This window comes from Lepisosteus platostomus, chromosome 7 (genome assembly GCF_059453375.1).
Source record: "Lepisosteus platostomus isolate fLepPlt1 chromosome 7, fLepPlt1.hap1, whole genome shotgun sequence".
In the NCBI taxonomy this organism is placed as follows: domain Eukaryota; kingdom Metazoa; phylum Chordata; class Actinopteri; order Semionotiformes; family Lepisosteidae; genus Lepisosteus; species Lepisosteus platostomus.
This window is the reverse complement of record NC_142617.1, coordinates 15,688,493-15,704,173: the sequence shown is the minus strand read 5'-3', so window position 1 is coordinate 15,704,173 and position 15,681 is coordinate 15,688,493. Positions and strand designations below refer to the sequence as shown.

Below are 15,681 nucleotides of genomic sequence, written 5' to 3'. Positions count from 1 at the left end.
ATATTTAAGGAGGCAAATACATATTGAGCCGAGTGCTGCTTGAGTATGTGATAGAAATGAAGAAAAGAAAGTTTTACACAAAATGTTTTTGTTGGCAATAGGAATCAAATTAATATGTTCCTGTAACAGTACTTATCAGTGTCACAGCAATATAAATCTACTCAGTAAAAATGTTTTTCAATTAAAATAACGTCTGTAAGTATCTGTTAGAACCACTAATGGAAGGATTTTAGAAAGCAATTTTAGAAAGCACAGATGTGTTCCCTAGATCTGCCTTACTTTTTATTACCAAGCAGGTGGTCAAGAAAACACTAAAATGCAGCCATGCATTAGTTTCAGAATTGTCAAATAGGCTGTAAAATGGACCTTGTCAATATACAATTGGTACTTTTGTCTTAAAATTTGGTACTGCTTTCTTCTCAGCTAAGCTCAGCTATGTGGTTCTTCTTAACAGGCTGTCTGCATTGAGAACTCTTGCATGGTGCGAGGCAGCAAAGAAGGGAGAAACGGTGCCATCCACCTTTTCAGAGAAATCATCACACCAGCGGAAAAGTCAATGTTTGAAATCCTGAAGAGTGATGCGCGATTTAGGTAGTGCCAACGTCAAAAGGCTAGAATTCCATGAATGTGTTACTGAAAAAAACATCTGGCTAAATCGTGAACCACAAATATGACTTTTACAGGGATGAAAAGGCAAAATAAAAAGGATTTGCTTTTCATTTCACTTGCCGAGTACACTGTATGAGACAGGAAAATTAGTCTGAGCTATTTGAGCCTGAGCCTCAGCCTCTTTTTTTAAAAAATGAACACCTCTGTGTACAGCCAGACTTAATACTTATTTATTTAATAAAAAAAACATTAGACTTTAGCAAGGTCTTTTGAAAGTGTTGTTGTGTTCTTTATAAAAGCAAATATCTGGTACTATGCACTGGTGCTTAGTGTTTATGCATAACTTCCCAGGAAATGAAAACAAAGCAAACATTATTGACATGAGACTATTTGAATAGATTGTTTTTTTAACACATCTCCATAGCTGTGCACCTATTTCAAAGCACCCACATCATCCAGGTGGGTGCAAAGCATTAGTGGTGGTGGAGGGGAATGCCCATTAACTGTAAAGCACTTTGAATGGAGTGTCCAGAAAAGGGGTTTATAAGTGCCAGGAATTATTATTATTACAAAATAAATGGCAATTGTATGGTTAACACAGCCAAAATATGCTTACGGTCTTTGATGGTGTATGGTTGCCATTTTAAAATCTTTTGTGCATTTCCATTGCAGCATGTTCTTGCAGCTGATGGATGTTGCCGGCCTGACTGAGGTACTCAAGCAGAAAGGAGATTGGACTCTCTTTGCACCAACCAATGATGCTTTTGAGGGTCTGACTCAGAAGGAGATTGAGATTCTTACAAGTAAGTGTTCAGCAAGCTGACAAAGAAAACCGATTCTCTCAAAAACAGAAGGAGCATCAAAGTTATATACAGTATATCGATCATATATATATATATCATTATATATTCAAAACAGTACAGAAATGTTATAGATTGACCAAACCCATTCACAACTGTGCTCATCCTTGAATACTTCTGAAGACGTCACGTCAAAACTGATTTGATTGGTTTTCTTAGGCAGAAAGCTTTAATAATTTAATACGATTGCTCCCTAAAAAATACAATTGATTGTTTAAAAAATCAGTGCCAAAACAGATAATTTTAATGCAAAGACATATATCATGAAAAACAGGTGTAAATATATATATATACACAGTATATGTGGATTTGTTAATGTATACACATCATTTTTTACCTACTATATTCTATTTTAAAAACGTTTTATGATATGGGCATTTCCAGATTTAATAATACGTTTCCACTGATTTCTATAACAACCAAATCTAATATTAAAAGTATTCTCAGGTGTTAAGTTTCTCCCGTGTACTCAACAGGTGACCCCAATGCCCTCAAGACCATTCTGCTATACCACTTGAGCAATGGCGTTTTCATCGGTGGTGGAATGGAGAGTGGAGTCACCAATCTTCTGAAATCCATGGCAGGCAGCAACCTTATGGTGAAAGCAGTGAGTATACACTCCTTCTGTATGCATACCTTAGCTGTTTAGTTATGAAAGAATATCATTCATTCAGGCTACCCAGTCAAATTAATGGGCCTTTTTATGACGTATGTTTTCTCATTTTCAAAAAAAGCTTTGGAACTGAAGAGATGTTTTCTTTCAGATTATTTTGTACTGTAACCAGAATACACTAGAATGGAATTCAAATCCTTCAGGAACAAAAAAATATTCAAGATGTTAAGATGAAGAACTGAACATCTTTAAGTGTTGGAAAGCACCAAGGTTTTCATTAATACATGTACATATCTTTGCACTGTGTGTATGTATGTGCCCCCCCTCACTGATTCTTTTTCCCACAGACTTTCTGTACTCCCTCCTTTGCTTTTCAGTGCTGTAAAGAGTCACCTATGGAAATTAGTCGAGTCTCTGACCACCTTTAGATACTGTAGCACCTGTGATCCCTCAGTTCTCAACTCCATTCTTTATTAAATCTTATGCAGCTAAGATTAAGGCATCTGTTAGGATGAAGAAGGCAATGATGATGAAGTTGATGATGATGATGATAATAATAATAATAATAATAATAATAATAATAATAATAATAATAATAATAATAATAATATAAATGTGTGCACACAAATGTATGGTTTTTGAGATACATCTTTATCATTTGGTATAGCATTACATAACCTGCCAAACTTACAGTACTTATTATATTATTTTCTCACCAAATGGGATGGGATTGATTCATAAGAAAATCTTCAATTATTTTCCTAAGAACAATATTCGTATTTTTATAATTCTTACATAATTATAATTCTTATTATTATAATTATCTTCAAAATCTCACAAATGTCTACAAATCTGTTTCCTTTGGTTTACTCTCATTCATTTTTTGTTTAAATGTTATCTCTAAGACTCAAGAAACATTGAAATTGTTTTCCTTTTTCCAAAGCTGATGGCTACAGTATACAGTATATACTTTTTAACTTCCTAAAAGAAAACAATGATAGATTTTTCTAGATGTAAAATGATATCCTGGCCTGATTTTTGTTTCTATTAGCGGACCCTTTTCATTAAATTTGTCTTGTGATTTAGATTTAGGGGCCTGCTCCCATTGTGGCTAAATTTTGTACCATTATTTCAGTTCTTCACACCTTCTGTTGTAAGCCCTCATGTTTCTAATGTAAAAAAGCAAACCTTATCTAAATTTGTCTGGCTCCTGCTTTTATTCTTTCTTAGCTTTGCATCAAGTCTCATGTTGTTTCAACAGGAATTTGTGTTAATAAAAATAAAGTTGACAATATTAAAGGAAGTACCCATCATGAGAAAGAATAATGGTCACTTCTTTTCTATGTTTAGATTAACAACACTATCCTGGTGAATGAGGTGAAAGCAGATAAAAGCGATGTCATGGCAACAAACGGTGTGGTTCACATTGTCAAGTCTCTTCTCTATCCACGAGGTAAGTGTTACATTTTTACTTGTATTATAATTATTATTCCTAATAGATGTGCTGTTGTTGTAGTCGTAGCCACAGTTTACATTACAACTGCAAATCACTTACAAATTAGGCATGAATGGCCTAAAACAGAAAGTAATAGGAGTGTTGTTCAGAGGAAAATACAAATTTAGGGACTCTATATTGCTTAACAGGAATGTATCTTGGATAATATACAGAAGTGAACTTTACATGCATATAGCAGTTGGAGTAAATTGGATCTCTCTCAATGCTTCTTTAGCATTATCACATCTACTGTACAATGCCAGATTTGAAATCTTTTTAATAACAGTTTTGTTAGTGGAGGTCTTGTGGTGGCCCATTGTCAAAGTCAATATAGTTTTGTAAATGTGTCGTGGGAACAGTACCACAGACAAAACTGCCACAGCTGGAGATTGTTTCGACAGTGTCGATTGCAATTGTTTTGTCCATTGTCAAATTGTCCTTTTTCTAAATTACAGTCAAATTTTCTGGTCACAGAAGTGTTTGCTGGCATGTTAAGGCTTGGTTACAGTAATTCAAAAAGATGCAGCGGTTTCTAAATTGAACATTAAATATGTTTGAGTTACAGTTTGGATCTCAATTAAAAGTTTCAATTCACTAGCATTTCTCTTTTCTCTACATGTTTGCTTGTCTGTTGAAACATACAAAAAGTCACATGTAAGAACATAATAAGTGACAATATTAGTAGTGAGTATTAGTTGTAAAAAACAACTAAACCATTTATAGAAATGTTAGCCAGACAAAAGTAAATAATGAAAAGATATTATTTAAAGGGGTGAGAGCATATCACTTCCTGTTTGTGTTAAACATTGCAGATATCCCTGTTGGAAACCAACAGCTCCTGACCATACTGAAAAGACTGATCAAGCACATTCAGCTCAAGGTATGACAGACTTTATACAGTAGTTCTTGTCAACATTTACTGTTTCAAACAGCCACACGTGTTTGAGAAAAATAAAATGTTCCGGACTACTGAGTGTGCAAAATACTACATTTGAAAATTAATTGAATGTCACCAAATATTGAAACTCCATTTTCTAAAACCTGTCTAAGAGGGTTTGTGAATGTACAGTATTACTGTTTTACAGAGTATATCAGAATATTAAAAATACATAGCTATGTCCTACAAACTGCACATATTCAGATCACTGCAATCATTATGATCTTATAATAATACAGTTAATGCACTAAATCTCTGTTGATATCCCACATCTGGCTATCAGTATTCCTGATATTCTTTTTTTTCTTTTAGTTTATTCAGGGATACAGATACCAAGAAATTCCTCTGACATTCTTAAGTAAGTAAAGAAAAAAGCACTTTCTGTTATATTCATTTGTTTCTAAAGGCTATCCATTTAGGAGTCTTTGATTATTTTGTTGGTATACTTTATATTGGTCACATTTTATGATCTCAAAAAGAAGTGAATGTGGTTATGCCTCCCTTAATTTGTTGCTCTTGTTATAAAGTTGCCAGAATCTGAAACGTGTACAAACCCACAAAGCATACTTATCACTTCTCTTCTGTTTAACATTTATATTTTTTCTATTTTTTACCATGTATTTTCTTGACTTTCAATAAGATTGCATCCAAATAATTATGATAGCTGCCTTTGTCTTTAATCCATAGCAAAGATAATTAAAACAGAGGTACGCGAACCTGAGATTAAAATAATTGGAGGCGGAACTCAGACAGTCACCAGAGTCATCCAAGGAGGTAATTTATAATGTATACAATATATGTATATATTATAAATAAATATATCTTATAATATATACAGTATATATAAAATCCCCATATGAATGTCTGCAATGGTAACATCAAGAGAAATTGTGTGATTTATTTCAAGAACGTTTCTAGAGTTTTGTGTGAGACATCATTAACTAATTGAATTGATAAAACACCACAAAACGATATGATACCCAATAAAGAACACAGTTCACTTAAATTAAATTTGTATAATCCTTGATGAACAATGATGAAGGAGCATCATTGATGAGGGTTATAATTTAAACTAAGTAGCCGACACAGCCATGAATATTTGTACTGGGCATTTCTGCAATTAAAGCCTTTGATAGACATAAAAATGTACGTTTTTGACTGGGTTGTAAGAGGTAGAGCTGAAAGGCAAATCTATAAGTTAAAATAGCATTGGTAGTTCCACTATTAGCCATTACTGTTTCATCCTCAAAGTATTGTATGCATGAAAGCTGTCTTTGAGAATATGCCTATAATTAACAATTAATAATATGATTACAGTTTGTAGACATGTATACTGACCAGATGATAACAGCATAATTAGAAGCTCACTGTATCCAAAACATCATACTGTGTAATGAGCTGAAATGAAAAAAAAAAATAGGCAGGGTTTGTTATGGGTTAGTTTGGCCGGTAGTCAAGTCTCCTAGGAAGTGCACAATGACTGCTGTGTTCAAAGAACAAAATTAATCTACACATATAATGACTAGGCCTCTTTGTTTGTCAGTCATAAAGAAAACTATCAGTCATTTTAAGCAATTACACAGTTACTGATAATATATAAGAAACATTATGATGAAAACAGGCTACTCACAACTATGCAGTTTTCCACTATCCTATACACTAAACAACTTGCACTGATTATCTTTTTAAAAAATCCAGCATATCTGTCTTATGCCATCTGTTGTTAGTAAGGTATACAAGTCTTACTTTCAAGGTTCCAAAAAATTATATAAACAGAAACATGTTTCTTCTAAAGCCCTGGTTTAAATTATTCTGACACTTGTTTAAATCTCCAATTTTCCTTACAAATTCACTAGATGCAGGATGAACTTAGTACAGTACTTTTTAGTACAGTGCATGGATTGTGGGAGGTATTGAGGACTAGAACAATACTTAAGGTATACCCTTTTTACAGGTATTAATTATTTATCATTAAGTTTGGGGGATTTTATATATATTTCTATACACATAATTGATTATTTATCACACACTTTTTTCTTAAGTGAATTTCCAAAGCTGAACTGTAAAATATGCATCAACAGCTGCAGCTACAGAGGTATAGTCGTTCACAAGAGACCTTGGTTTCAAATGTAACCAATGAAAGGGCACAGGGAAGTTCAGTAACTTGCCCATAGTAACATAATTTGAACCAATGGAGGAGGTGAGCTGCACATCTCTTGAAAAGTCCTTTTTGTTTCAGCTACTGACCAACTTGCTTTCTATGAAAGGGAAATTGAAATAAAAAAAAACAAAACATGGGTGGTGCAGTGGGTAGCATTGCTGCCTCACAGCTCTGGGGCCCTGGGTTCAATTCCAGGGGTGCTACAGTACCTGTGTAGAATTTCAATGTTTGGGTGCTCCAGTTTCCTCCCATAGTCCAAAAACATACTGGTAGGTTAATTGGCTTCTGGGAAATCAGGCCCTAGGTGGGAGTGTGTGATCTGTGTGTCTCCCCTGTAATGGACTAGTGTCCTGTCCAGGGTGTACCCTGCCTTGCTCCAATTGCTTGCTGGGATAGGCTCCATCTTCCTTATGACACTGAATTGAAAGAAGTGGTTAGAAGGGATGACAAATTATATCATAATTCTACAGCATACTGTAGGAATTCTAGTTGCAAGGATGGAATCATCCTTTGATGACAGGAAATGCACAAGACGCATCAATATAAACTTCAGAAAATGTTGTGCTGTTGGTTTTAAGCAAGTGATGTTCTTGGGGAATTGTGTACATATGACAAAGATGTTCTGCTGTACATGAATTTGTATATCCAGATTCCATGCTCAAGGATCAGGAATACAGGTATCATGCAGCCACTGGGAGAAACAGTTACCATGTCCTCAAAGGTATTCAGGACTCAACAGCTGCGCATGTTCAGCCACACTCTCCACGGGTTGAATGAAGTTTATGCTCACTGGTGTGGCTGACACACTGATTTCCTTGGTCAGCTCCTTTTAAAATGTATTCACATATTACAGTATGTGAATACAGTATGGGCTGTCATTGATAGTGTTCATTTACTTCACTAAATTTCAGTAATGCTTAAAGAAAATAAGAGTCTGTATTTCTGCACTAACTTATCCCATCACACGTAGTTAATACAGTGAATTGCATTTTTGATAGTTGTATGTTATTTTCTAATTTTAATTCAATTTAATTGATGCATTTATTGATGAAAAATACTGCTTACAGTATTGTATTTTAAAATATTCTAAATTTAAGAAGTTAATAGTGGTATCATTTGTACTGCATGCAGAGACATTTTAAAAAACAAGGTTTTCACTTCAGAATGTTTTTGTTCTTAAACCTAAAAACAACCAAAAAAATAAATGTATAAAGCACAGAAATGTAGTTAACAAAAAAGAAATCAGATTTGTAAATTAATCAACAATGGCAAGCTTACATTTAACACAGAAGAACTATAATAAGCTCTGTGGTTCTAAATGTGTCAGATATAAAAGAGTGTTGTTCTGAAGTGCAGTTTTGTTTGTTTGTTTGAGTATTCCCCAAATTTTACGTTTCTGTCTTCAATGAAAGCCCATGAGGAACACTGAACTTTTACTCCCACGATGTGCTGGAGAGTGATGGAAATATTGCATTAAGAGCACCTTTATCTGAAAGTCTCGGTTTAATCCACGCTTTCAAGCACCTGAAAACAGGTTAGCTTGCTGAGGCAGAGACAACAGAGGAAGAGTGATGCATGATCACCCTTATACACAAGTCCCCACAGCTGCATGTGCATGTCCACACAGGTAATGTTTGAAAACTGTTATTGTACAACCTGCACAGTGCAAACAAAGGGTCTCAAACTGTGGACAAATAAAAGATGCTGGTGATCTTATTTTACACCTCTATAATCTTTTAAAATGTGAGGTTTAATCAAGATGAAATACTTCTGATGAGAAATGCCAGGAAGAACAGCTGTAAACTGTTTACTCATTTGGAAAAAGCAATCAATTTTTATTTGTTTTCCTGCATAAGGCCAGCTGCAATGAAAAATAAATATTTTTTTTCCATTAGTATCCTACAATATTTTAGTTTATATATGCTCTTCTATATACCTTTTATTTCATTATTTTTACATACTGTAAGTGATAAGATGCTCTAAGGCTTCTTGTCTCCACATTCAGAACACCAGACTACTGTACATGTGGTTTGTATTGCATTAGCAATTTTGTAGCTACTATTTGACCCTGATCTCTATACACTGTTCAGGTTGTACTGTGATATTAATATTAGTTTGAAATCTTATTCTCTGTTTTTGGATATTTTTGCTTTAGGACCTCAGATTACAAAAATTACTAGGGTTGTTGATGGACAGCCATCTATCACTAAGGTGACAAGAGTCATTGAAGGTGAACCTGCCATTACCAAGGTGACCCGGGTCATTGAGGGAGAGCCAGCCCTTACCAAGGTTACACGAGTCATTGAGGGAGATCCCACCCTTACCAAGGTTACACGTGTCATTGAAGGTACTGTAAGTTCTGGAGAAACAGCAATTGAATCACAGCTACAAGGTTTATAAATGTTGAGTTATATATTATTGGAATCAATTATAGAAACAAAGGAAAATATGACTACTTGCAAATTTGTCAGAACTACCAACATTTTGTAAAAATGACAAGCAACTAAAAAGAATTATCATAATGATATGCTACAATGTCACTGCTCAGCCACCTCAATGTTCATGTATTTATACGTGGTGACACGACTGTACAGTTGTAAATATGTGGTGAACTCTATGGCTCATGAGAAGGAAATCTACCATGACAATAACATGGAAATCTAGTTAACCCAGTGCTGTAAGTAAGCGTCTGAGCCGCGTTCATGAACCTGGTACTTTTGACAATAGGAGAGGGCAAGTGAAAATCAAAATTCTCCATCACTGTCTAGATCTTCACCATGAATCCTCTATACGAAAAGTAATGATACAGTAGAGAACTTCGGAATAACCTTACTACAAGTAAAGGTGCTGATTTTGTTCAAGAAGAATAAGACAAGAATAAGAATAAGAACAAATTGATCTCATTAGGGTGCAGCTGTTTAGTAACATTTTGCTTTTGCTTGATTGATTTCCTCTCCTCAGCAAGAGTGTTCCCAACGTAATCGATCTTTGATACTTGACTCATTTAGCATTCTGCTGGCAAATTACCAATCTAGCCCTTTCAGTATAGGTGTTAGTAAAGAAGTTAAGGAGTGATATAAACATAAAACGTAGTGACTTTTGATCTTATAGTTTAAATTTTGGAAATAGCTTTCCCCTACCTTATTTATATGTGTTTTCTCTATTAAAATAGAAACTGACAAAAATGTCTTTAATTGTCATTCTGCTATTCTTATTCCGGAAACCGCTCACCATGTTCTTATTTCAACCCAGGTCCTCAGTACGCAGTCACTCATGTTTCCACCGATGGCCAGCATGAAATTGATGGAGAGATCAAGAAGATTCTCAGTGAAGGTCAGTGAAAAGCTCTAAGTGTGAATAATTGTCTGTGGTTGATTAATGATTAATAGCCTACCATTAAAGGCAAAGCATTGTCATAATCAGGGATATTGAGGTTAACAACACTCAGACAGGATGATACACAGAGTTTGGAAATGAGAGTGTGGGGGAGTGTACAACTCCCTTATGTGTCTGTCTGCCCTTGCATGAATAATTAAACCTTCCTGCACAGTTTTTGTTTCTTCACATGAAGGGATCTATAACTTCTGAAAGATGAAATGGCACTGCTACAACCTCCCCAAGTTTTTAAAGAGAATTAACAAGTGTTTTGCATAAGAGAGAAGGAAAACAAAAGGCATTTTTTTATTAAATGGATAAGCCTTATCATTTTAGGCCTGATGTTTTCCTTGAGACATTTCTTTTTGACATTGCTGATGTTCTGAGTCAGAAGATGCACTTTAATGAGAGACAGATGTGTGAACAAGGTGTTTTTGCCATGTGCCCTATCAGAAGCTACCAAGGTTACGAAACTACTTGAAAGTGAAGCACACTTACTTGAAGAAGAAGAAATCAAAAGGCTTCTCCAGGGAGGTTAGTTGGTTGGGGTAGACTAATCCCATTGGATCCAATCTGCAGTCAGGATAATTATGATTGCTTTTCTGATGTTTATAACTGTCAGCATCCCCTCCCTGTATGACATACTGTAATTTCTTAACAAGCAGATCCTCCTGTTTCTGTAGTTCTTTGAGGGCTGTATTTATATCCTTCCTAAATTGTAATACTGTACATGCGTATATACAGTATGGTTTTATGTACAAAAATATCTCTAGACAATAAAGATACAAGAAATAAATTAGGTGAATACAGGTTATTTTTCAGCCCTCAAAATGCTGCTGTGCACTAAATATGATTCAAAAGTAAAAATTATTAGACCACAATTTGTAAAGAAACAAATATATAGAAAGTAATATGCCATAGACAGGCATGTTAAGATATACAGTACAAAACAGAAAACAAATATGCATTTTTGCTAAATGATATTTAGTGCACATACTGTAGTATGCAAATATGCTGTGGTATGCATGAATAATAAAATGATGCATAACATTTACCCAGATTCACCCCTGTATATGTTTCTAGGGCCAGTAAGAGCAAGAAAAGAGAACAACCAGAAGATAGGTCCATGCTTTAAAAATAAAAAGAGGAAAAACACAATATCTCAGCTGTGGGGCCTTTTTCAGGTTTGTTGAGGTGGGTGGGCTCCACAGCTGAAACATTGAGGTTTCCCTTCTTTTGTTTTACTGTGCAGTGTGAAATAAAGCTCTGCTGGTTTATGTGCAGCTCACTCACTGATGCTGCTCCCCCACTCTGTTACAGGATAAAGCTAAATTTTGAATTAACAAACATTCACGTTCTGGCCCAAAATGCATCATACTGTACATCTTTAAATTACTCTTAAGCAGACAGGAGTAGGAGGAATTTATCCCAGGCAGTGGGTGTATCTGGTAAAACTATTTAACCAGAGAAATGCAATTTCATGCAACTTTGTAGAACAACAGCTGTGTGCAGACCACAATAAGGGTTTCAGTGCTGGTGGAGATTTTTTAAGACGTGTTCTGTAGAGAGCATAAAAATAAGATTTTATTGTACTATACTATACTGTAGATTATGGAAACCAGTATTTCTTCAGATTTTATCACTAGGTTGCACTGCTGGTGTCCAGTGACAATAGCATTAAAGACTATAATTCATCCTAGTGTTTTTCATTAACTGAATTACCTCAGATAGTAGTTACTTAATGTTCTATTTTGACAGGAAACCAATGCACACAAGCACATGATGTACTGTATGATTTACAGAATGGGCCTTGGAAAATCTCCACGTTTATGCCATATTATTCTGCTTGGCTCAGTCCTTTTTGATATGTGACTCACTGAATAGCATGAGGACTTCATTAGTGATAGAAGATCAAAGCTTCAAATAGCAAAAAGCTGTGAGCCTGGTTTGATAAATATGGACTAAATGGAGGTTGGGAATCATGTTAACTTTCTAGAAAATGTTTTCTTTCCTAATTGCTACAATCAACTTGATATAGTCATGTTTTTCTTTGGATTGAAAATGAGATTGTTTTTTTCCATCATTTATATACTCTGTATATCATATATCAGAATTAATATACTCACTGGTTTAAAAACCTTCCTTTCAGCTCAATTTTCAATATTATACAGTACAGAAACATTCGGGAATGCAGTATGTTTGAGCTTTTCTCTAAAAAATAATTATGTTATTTTACTCTATAGATGAGGGCATGTCATTAGACTTCTTAGTGGTGACAACAGTTTAGTTGTATTAAATTATGATTGGTGTTTTTAATAAGATTCTATTTCACAAAGCAGTCCGCCTCTGTGCGATATAACAGCCATGTACAGAAAATAGTGAGAAAATGTAAATTCACCTTGAAGCTGATGTTTTTTTTTTTTCAATTGTTTCGTCTAATACTGACTTTTTCAAACCGTAGCTGGAACTGGGTACACCAAAGTGACCAAAGTGATTCAGGGGGAGCCTCAAGTCATTGAAGGTGTTTTTTTCTGAATTTTTCCTCTTTCAAATTTAAAGTTCTGTTTAATCATTGGCTTCCAATGATTGGTTCTTTACCTTGTTTCTTTTTCAATTAAAAATTAAGCTTAAGATAAGCATAACCAAAAACATTTTAGAATTCTCTAGTCCTGCATTATGTAACACTAAGGGTCTCAGTTTTTTAATATATTAAAACTTCTATTTTGTGTGTTTGAGAATACAGTGCATATCAAATTACCTATTCAGTTATACAGTATGTACATGTATGTATGATTCTTTTCCCACATTTCAGTAATATCGCAATATGAGTTTATACTGTACCATGACAAAGACCCAGAAATGGTTGACCTTTTCTCATTTACCACTTAGTTTAGCTTTGATTTGCCTGGCCTTGACAGGTCACTTAACAAGATTAAATAAACTGACCATATTGATTGTGATGCAGCATTTACTAGACTAGGGACAGTATCTGAACTATATTCACAACAGCACTGGGTCATGACCTGAGAAGTATTCAGAAAAGTGCTTTTTAATTTAGGAAAGTTGATGTTTTTTATGGTGAAGAAACAATAATTTAGCAATATAACCACTACTGTAGCCCTACCACATGCAATGTACTGTATAACCAACATCTGAAAGGGCTTTCATGCTCAGAATTTTCACAGCTTTGTTCTTCCACATCTTGAAGTTTGATAGTTGTTGTCTTCTTGGGGATTGAGCAAAGTTTAATATGTATTTTCCCCCTAAGGACCTTTTTCCCAGTACCACACCACAATCGAAGGAGAGCCCCAGCAACTGGAGTCTGATTCAGAGAAAGTCACCACATTCATTCAAGGTTTGAAGAACCCACGCTTCAAGAAGAAAACATGAATTATTCTTGTAGACACCATGGTTCATTCCATACTGCAAAGTTCAAATAAATTTTCTTTCAGCGTGTAATTAACAGCTCCTTTGCTGACTGCATGCTGACACAGCTCCCCACTTGACACCATGTTTTATTCATTATTCTTTTTTTTTCTTTTAACATCAGGAACAGTGAGAAATCCTTCTAGAAGAATTCCAACAGGTACCTATATTTAATTATATTTCATTATATTTTAAGAATGTTCAGGAGGTGGAGAACCCCAAAGCTCACCCACATTTGGTCACATATTATTTTTGAGCATTTTTAATCTCCAGCTTTAGACAGTAATATGAAACATTCTCAAACATATTGTAACACAACGGGGGCTCAGGCGGGCGCCCTTGCCGCATTAGGTCGGCCCCCCACCGTTGGGGGCTCGAACCCGGGACTCCCGCATCGCTCAGCAGGGACCCAGCCCGGTGAGCTAAAGAGAGATCTCTCCACAGTCCAGGGGCTGTGGTCCTGCTATTACTGGGAAGGGCGGTGACGTCACCTGCTCTGGTACACCGGCTCTTACACAGTGCCTGTCGGCCGTAAGCGTTACAATATCTTATATATAATGCCATTAAAATGACTGAAAAATGCCACTGTAATAGTCTAAACAAAAAAAAAACTGGATTTATGCTCTGGTGTTGCTAGAAATATCTGAAGTAGAGGTCAGAAGTTGTATTGTTTTTGTAGATTTCTGATTGATTGACTTTTCCAAGTGGTGATTTTGTTCTTTTTTACCTGACTGATAATTTCTATTTGCTGCAGCACCCCGAAGAAGGACTAGACTCGCCCAGCATAAACGAATCCCTCGGCAGTGATTGAGTAATTGAGAAATCTCACTACCACTTCCATATAATACTTTGTGAGGAGAATGAGAGTAAATGTAAACCATCAGGACCAAAACCAAGAGCCAAACTGGTCCAAACGCAAGATAGGTAAATGCCTCTGGGATAAATAAATGTAAAAACCTCAGTGGAAATGATCACTTGATGCTTGTCAGCCCTACGCTAAATAACCATCTTTATAGCTGTAAGAAAATGTTGCATTCCAAAAGAGTATTTAGACCACCTCATATATTAACACTGTACCTGAATACACATGAGAACTTGTGAAATGTGGTGTGGGAATGGGAAGATAGTAATTAAAGAATATACACCATGTATTTTCATTTTTTAGAAAAAAGTCTGGCAATGAAACATTTTTTTTTTCTTTTGGAGGCCATTCCTTGGCTAGTGATTATGATGCAGGTCAGATAAAAAGGAATGGTTACATCTGCATGATCAAAACTTATTGGTGCTCACATTCAGAACTAAGAATGCTTTTCTTCAAAGAAATAAAGTAATGCTTTGCTCTTTTCAGGTACTAACTGATGATGTAAATTATGTAACTTGACTCTTGGCCAGGTTTTATCATTCTAGTTCTGATTTCTTTCAGTGGTTCATTTTAGCTATATGCATCTGTTTTTTGTTTTTTTTGTTTTTATTTTTTAAAGAGACTAGCCACTGAAATGCATCTTTCATATTTTCTGAAAGCCATTTTTGGTTGTTTTCTGTACATTTATTGTACACAAAGCTTATAATGTTTTCCGTGCCTTTTTTACTTGTTTTAGGAAATGATTATTCAATAAAAAACTTTATTGAATGTTAATAGCAACCTCCTTTTTTTTAAAAGAATTCTACTTTTATAAATAAAGCTGCTTTTTTGCTTTACCATTATCCATCCAATTAATTGTGTATGAGAAACAATAGTTAATACAGTAAAATCACAATCATATAGCACTTGCTCTTAAGTTGCACACAATGACTTTGATTGTTATTCCCCTGGAATGATTTGAGATAGGAATTATTTATAAAATAGCATAAGAAAAGTGGCAAATGAGAGGAAGCTATTCTGCCCATCAATTTGTAGTTTGTAAGTAATACATCCAAGAATCTCGTGCTTCTATTCCTTGAAAGATGCCATCTTCAAAATATGTTTCACAGAGCTTGTTTCACATTGTCTGTTGGGTAAAGAAACATCTCCTGTTCTCAGTTTTAAAATGCATTTCCATGTTTGCACTGCTTTCGGTTTATGTTCCATCGTTCATTCTGAAGAAATGGGTTAATTTTGTCTTTGAGGTTGTTGAATAATTGTATGAAGTTCCATCATAAGTGTCTCCTTTCAAGATTGTTAAAAAAAAAGGTTCAGTTCCCATAGCTTGTCAGCGTAGGTCATTT

General features: G+C 35.0%; 1 protein-coding gene across 6 annotated transcripts in view; it reads left to right on the top strand.

Annotated features, from left to right (window-relative positions):
• postnb (periostin, osteoblast specific factor b) overlaps positions 1-15,112 on the top strand; it is a 30,034-nt gene extending 14,922 nt beyond the window's left edge. Inside the window, exons 11-25 of one of the 6 annotated variants that reach the window (XM_088639485.1) lie at positions 455-591; positions 1,282-1,412; positions 1,946-2,076; positions 3,433-3,535; positions 4,390-4,457; positions 4,827-4,872; positions 5,202-5,288; positions 7,325-7,396; positions 8,831-9,022; positions 9,928-10,008; positions 10,504-10,584; positions 12,512-12,571; positions 13,319-13,405; positions 13,601-13,636; positions 14,231-15,112. In XM_088639485.1, the coding sequence (XP_088495611.1) occupies positions 455-591; positions 1,282-1,412; positions 1,946-2,076; positions 3,433-3,535; positions 4,390-4,457; positions 4,827-4,872; positions 5,202-5,288; positions 7,325-7,396; positions 8,831-9,022; positions 9,928-10,008; positions 10,504-10,584; positions 12,512-12,571; positions 13,319-13,405; positions 13,601-13,636; positions 14,231-14,283 (1,365 nt within the window). In that variant the 3' untranslated portion in view covers positions 14,284-15,112. The remainder of the gene's footprint in view (positions 1-454; positions 592-1,281; positions 1,413-1,945; positions 2,077-3,432; positions 3,536-4,389; positions 4,458-4,826; positions 4,873-5,201; positions 5,289-7,324; positions 7,397-8,830; positions 9,023-9,927; positions 10,009-10,503; positions 10,585-12,511; positions 12,572-13,318; positions 13,406-13,600; positions 13,637-14,230) is intronic. The other 5 variants (XM_088639486.1, XM_088639487.1, XM_088639489.1 and 2 more) reach the window with 5 other exon arrangements.
• Positions 15,113-15,681: the final 569 nt, after the last annotated feature.